General features: G+C 43.9%; 1 protein-coding gene across 2 annotated transcripts in view; it reads left to right on the forward strand.

The window, feature by feature from the left end:
* The window catches only part of LOC139652076 (stromal membrane-associated protein 1-like), a 103252-nt gene extending 97231 nt beyond the window's left edge, over nucleotides 1–6021 (forward strand). For both annotated transcript variants that reach the window (XM_071529025.1, XM_071529026.1), the window contains exons 9-10: nucleotides 2692–2906; nucleotides 5869–6021. In XM_071529025.1, coding sequence (XP_071385126.1) covers nucleotides 2692–2906; nucleotides 5869–6021 — 368 coding nt within the window. The remainder of the gene's footprint in view (nucleotides 1–2691; nucleotides 2907–5868) is intronic.
* Nucleotides 6022–6248: the final 227 nt, after the last annotated feature.

Below are 6248 nucleotides of genomic sequence, written 5' to 3' on the forward strand. Positions count from 1 at the left end.
TGATATATGTAACACTTTATAATAAGGCAGTGGTTCTCAAAGTGGGGTCCGGGGACCCCCAGGGGTCCATGGCACTCTGCCAGGGGGTCCGTGAAAAGTTTTCAGATTCATTTAAATTATCATGATATAAAAAAAAAGGTTTTTGAAATGCACCTCAAATAAGCACTTTTCTCCTGATTTCCCTTTGATATTTTGTTTAGGTACAGTGTTACTTGCAGCTAATTGATTGATTGTTTTATGGGTATTCTGTGTTGAGATGGTGCAAATATTTTTAATACATATCTAATATTGTTCTAATACATTTCTCTTGTGTTGTTCTTTCACATAACTAAGACTATAGAAGTGTAAAAAATAGGCTCCGTCAGATTATTCCAAGGGAGATACTCAAGTCAAGTCAATTTTTATTTATATAGCCCAAAATCACAAATCAGAATGAGGGGGTCCCCGGTATATTCTCTATCTTGTAAGGGGTCCTTGACTGTAAAACAATTGAGAACCTCTGAACTAAGGTATTAATTTATACATTATTTAACAGTTTATAAAGATGACTATTAAATAATGTATAAATCAATACCTTAGTTAACATGAACACTATTAGTAAATGATTACCAGACACATTAGTTAACTGTTAATTAAGGGTTAGTTAATGCTTATTCATGTAATTAATGTACCCTTATTGTAAAGTATTACCTACTATATATCTCCTATTTACTTATTGTTATTTCAGTGTGGAAAAGCTTGCATAGGGAAGAGAATGGTAGTTGTTGAGAGAAGGGAAAGTTTTCAAACATACTCGGACGTAAGTGTGTATACGCACACACACACACACACACACGTTAAAGAAGAAGAAGCATCATAAAAATGGAGGAGAGTGAAGGCCGATGGAAGGTCAGCGTATTGAAAAGCAGGCAGGGCCACATGTACTCGATTCCCACTGCAGCAGTAAAAAAAAAAAAAATAGAGAAGTGTCTGCAGATTCACACTCATGTCACAATTAGGTGCAAAAACTGAAGTGTTAAGGCTATTCATGTGTGTGTGTGTGTAGGCTTGGAGGTGGATGCTCACACACACACACATACATGAAGTGCGTAGGAAAGCATAAATGTGTCCCATGTTTTCTGAATGGTGGGGTGCAGCGGCAGTAGGTTGGTACACGGTGTATATGTGCATATTGATTACACTCCTTCATGTTTGCACCAATGTGTGCAGAGGATTAGGAATGGGAATCGGGACAAAGGTTTTTTTCCCTAGCCAGTGAACGGCACCATATTGTCGCTCTTAATCTGAATAGATGCTGATGGATCTGCTGTGGAGATGAAAGCCAAAATAACCCTGGCAGGATAAAGCCTTAAATCACCAACTTCCATCCACCCATGTGTGTGTGTGTGTGTGTGTGTATGTATGAATGCAGGGTGTCAGCAGCTCCTGGAAGTGTCTTAAATTATACAGTCGAAGCTCGAGGCTGGAAAAAAGGTGTTGAATACGGCTAAATGTAGCGTTTTAAAATCTTAAAGGAATAGTTCACCCCAAAAATGTGGTCATTATCTACTCACTCTCATTAAAGCCGTCTCCAAAAGGACTAAAATGGCCAGATCCTGGTTCTTTAGAGTTCCAAAAATAAAATGACTCCAAATTCCATCTCCTCCTTGTGTTCAGTTGTTTTCATTTTCACATTTATGTCAGTTGTGAAATTGGTCTTATATTTAACTCTAACTGGCATTAAAACAATCTTGAAAGGTCTTTTTAACTCATTTAAGTTGAAACTTGCAGACACCCTGGTATACCTTTTACTGTTGTCCACTTATGTCTTGTGTTGATGTGGGTATACATTAATTTTTCAGATGTGTGTGTGTGTGTGTGTGCATGTATGTGTTCTTGTCTACGATTATGTGTGCTCATGTGTGTGTTTTCATACTTGAGAAGAGAGGTCGGCCAAAGGATTCACATGTTTTTTTTTTGACAATTTGGCTTTCAGTCAGTTGGTTTCAGTTCAGAGTTTCTCAACAGGGTTCAGCTTTTATGGGTTTTTGAAGGCCAATACTGATACTAATATTTTTGGATTGAAGCTGGTACTCAATATCTTGATGTTTGATGATTCTCATACCAAAAAATTCTAAAAAAAAAAAAAAAAACAGGATTCAGTCACAAAATGTTGCATTAGAATCACTTCAGGTTAAGGCTTTCTCATAAACAACAAATGTACTATTGATCAATTCTACAGTAAAAATGTAATGAAACTGCATCATGGCCGTCATATCAGAGGTGAACCACACTGACTGGGCAATATCCGACTTTTAATAAAAGACCAATATTGGCAAACCAGTATAACGTAAAGGAAGTATAATGCTGTTTTTCAGTCTGCTAGCCGCTTATAAACAACCTAAAACTCCAAATGTCAAGGAATCCCTTTAAGTCTGAATAGTAGTTGGGTCCCCTGGGTGCCTTTTAGCAGCCGTGCTCTAGTGTTTTGAAGTGTTTTGAACCAAATCAGCTGGGTTCTGTGGAAACTGGCCTCCGACCCCTTTAAGACATTTTTGATTTGCCGCTGAAATGAATCGTTTCCCCACATTTCCCCGAGGCGAATCGAAGCCCTACAGGAACCACCGCAGTTTGTCGGGAAGCCAATTTATACGCTTCACACTTTATTTTTTTGTGTGCGTGTGTGTGTGTGTGTGTGTTTCCTTCCGGCAGGTATGTACATGGGCCAGCCTCAGATGCAGTTCGCCCCGCAGGCCTTCGCCCCGGGCATGGGCGGAGGAGGAGGGGCCATGATGCCCGGGATGGCCCTGCCCAACGGCGGCTACCTGGGCATGCAGCAGGGCATGATGCCAGCCGGCCAAGGACAGAACATGTACGCCATGCCGCCGCCGCCGCAGCAGCAGCAAGGACAGTGGAATATCAATCAGGTAACACACACACACACACACACACACACACACACACGTACACACACACACGTCAGCAGAGCAGAGGCGGAAATAGGAGCACAAACAGCATAAACACACTAGGGGTAGCAGTGATTAATTGATCTTCACATTTAGCTCATATTTATATATTTTGCTCTATTTCCGGTAACCTAAAGGGAAAATGTTAAATATCCTATAAATTGAGTGTCTTTTTCTTTTATATTACCTGTGAAAGAGTTCCATTAGTGTCCTTTCTCTGCCTGTGTGCCTTCTAAATGGATCCCGATGGCATTATTTTTGCTTCTAAAGGCTGATATATGGAGTCTCGCAGAGTCTTGTACTCCCCAGTTCTGTACAGAGCCCACCGCTATAATGACCTTACACTTCAGCCTCTCTGAAAGCCCCGGAAAAGGCTGTTTAATCAAGTATTCAATCTTCTTTTTTTTTTTTATAACCGCCGTTATTGTACAATGATGTAATGGATTTTCTTACCTTCTGTCAAGTCACTTTCTTGTCCCCCCCAATTCCAGCCCCGGTGCCTCGAAATGATTAGCAGATACGGAATGAATTCACCCAAATTCGGTGTGATTCTTTGATGCAAAAGGGCGGGGGGGGGGGGGGGGGTGGCAAAGTAATTTAAAAACTAATAATCGGCTAGATGTGATGCATAAGCAGGCGAAGTCCCCGGAAAATACCGGTTTGAACACACCGGGCCTTTTTCAATCCACTTAATAGGAAGCGAGACCTCTTTTAAGCAGAGGTCACACAAGGAGGGATTTACATTGTTATTCCTGACTATGTTCTTCAGCTTCAGCTCTATAGCCAATGGTGAAGACTGATATATGGAGCCGATATTGGCCTTTTATTCAAAATCTTAAAACGATCTGGTCCAGTCAGTCATCAGTCATCCACCTCTGATATGATGGATATGATTGATTATGTATGTATTGATCAATACTACACTGTGGGAAGACCTTAACCAGAATTGAATGAGACATTTTTGACCAGATTCTACACAAGTATGCATTTTAGTATCAGTATTATCCTCGGTTTCCATGGAGATTTTAAGTGTCCCATGATCTAAACGCCCGTTTCAGAGGCTTTTTTCAATCCTGCCAAGATTCTAGAGGTTTTATGTTTTGTTTTTTAAGATTTTAAAATATCAAATAGTGGCACAAAACAACAGCCGTCAGCCGCCTTTTATCCCAAAAATATTGGTATCGACCTTCAAAAACGCACAGCGGTGGAACCCTGGCAGACAGTTAACAGTTGGTGTCCTGTCTGTCTGCTCAGCGGTGACATTGTCGATGACTTAGTCTGAGTTATGAGCCACTTTAATGCTAAAATCCTCCCGAAAACACTTTAACACAGCTATTGTGCCTCGCATGCCTGAGTCCATGTAGTTGTTTCGGTGGCGTGTTTGTCTCATTCTCGTGGATAGCCGGCCAAATGTAGACAACACAACAACACATAGAGGTATTTCAATGGAGTTTGATAGCAGAAAATGTAAAACATCAGCCGTAATTGTCAGGTTTTTGGTGTCAGTCCTTCAGAATCAAAGAGCGAGGGCTTCTTTCTAGACTCTCCCATTTTACATCGACATTCAACAGTCACACAGGGAGAACTCCTATCGTAGAAGAGGCAGAGTTTTCCATTAACAAACTATTTTGAGAGACAGACTGTTTGGGACCCAGGGAAGAGACTCACAGGCTATAAACAATGAAACAGTGTTGGGGTATTTGCTTCTTTTCCATGGCTTTTTTTTGCTGTTATGAATTTGAGGCCCACAAGCCAAAATTTGATAGAAGTTGGCTTCAGTTTCATCAACTGCCTCCATGCTGTTCTAGCCTGTTACTCTGCTCATGTTTCATATGAAAATCTGTTTTTAGTTCCTAAAATGATCACGTATTTGTTCTAAAAATAGATTCCTGCTTGAGCAAGAAGTTTGATCTCTTAAATTGATCTGTGAAAATAATGTCAAATACCCATACTTGCATGCCCATACACACTCATTTGCATACATGTGGCAATATTTATAGTGGTTCAATACTAGTAGAAATGAAACAAATACACACAGCAGGATAGTCAACACATCTGTCTTGGAGCTTTCCCTTCATCAGCCTACTCCCTACCGCTCACACACACACACACACACACACACACACACACACACACATAGCCAAGACCTATCTCCTGTGTGTGTGTGTGTGTGTGTGTGTGTGTGTGTGTGTGGTTGCAGCTCTCTCATAACTGCTGTCAACTTCCTGACAACTGGGGGAGGTTAATGAGAGACTATAAATCATCACTGAGATACACACACACACACACACACACACACAGGTGCACTCATGCAACTCACTGCCTTTGAACAGTCGCGGGGTGGGTTGGGTGGAGCGGTTTATCTGTGTGTGTGTGTGTGTGTGTGTGTGTGTGTGTAATGGGTTCAGGTAGTGCCACTGGAATGTTTGCGTGTGCCTGCATCACATGCGTTGTGATGGAACGTTGAGTCGAAGAGCGAGCGCTAGGTCGCTCCGGCGTCCTCTGGCCCGGCTGACACACACACACACACACACACACACACACACACACACACACACACACACACACACACACACATATAGACGCACTCACACACTAGCTCTCAGATGACCAGATAAGCGAGTACCGCTGCACCAAAGCACATTTATAATAGATAAGACAGAATGGAACGAGGAGGGGGAAGGGGATGGAGGAGGGGGGGTGATTGGGGAAGAGGGGGAGGGGGGAGGGGGGGCAAAGAGCAGGGGGAGCCGGAAGCATTTTAAGAGCAGGTAAAAAGCGCGGGACGGAGGCGAGGGACTAGAGCTAAAGGATGGAAAGTCAATTCTCCCCCTCGCTTCTGGGACGAGGGAATACGATGGATTCTAACACTCTTTTCCCCCCTCTCTCTCTCTCTCTCTCTCTCCTTCCCCCCCCCCCCCAGATGACCCAGCAGATGTCGGGCATGGCCATGGGCGGCGCCGGCGGGGGCGTGGCGCCGGGGGCTTTCGTCCAGCCGGGCGCCCCCCCCCCCATGGCGGGCTGGGCCGCGCCGCCGGCTTCCGGCCAGACCCTCAGCACCCAGCTGTGGAAGTGAAGAGGGAGGAGGAGGAGGAGGAGGGGAGGAGGAGGGGCGGGAGGTGACCCGGGGAGGGGGGGACAGAGGGCAATCAAGAGGGGGCAAAAAGCGCCCCCCCACCCCACCCCTCTCCCACCTCCGTCGAATCGAGACGCACCTCCCGAAACCCCCACGACCACACCTTCACCTCTGCTCCTGTTTTTTTTTTTAAACGACAAACCTGGACGGAGTCTCTCGCTGGAAAA

This window comes from Centroberyx affinis, unplaced genomic scaffold (assembly GCF_046629955.1).
Source record: "Centroberyx affinis isolate AG114_WGS23_722 - 3 ecotype Tasmania unplaced genomic scaffold, CSIRO-AGI_Caff_v1 ptg001755l_1, whole genome shotgun sequence".
NCBI classification, from domain to species: Eukaryota; Metazoa; Chordata; class Actinopteri; order Beryciformes; family Berycidae; genus Centroberyx; species Centroberyx affinis.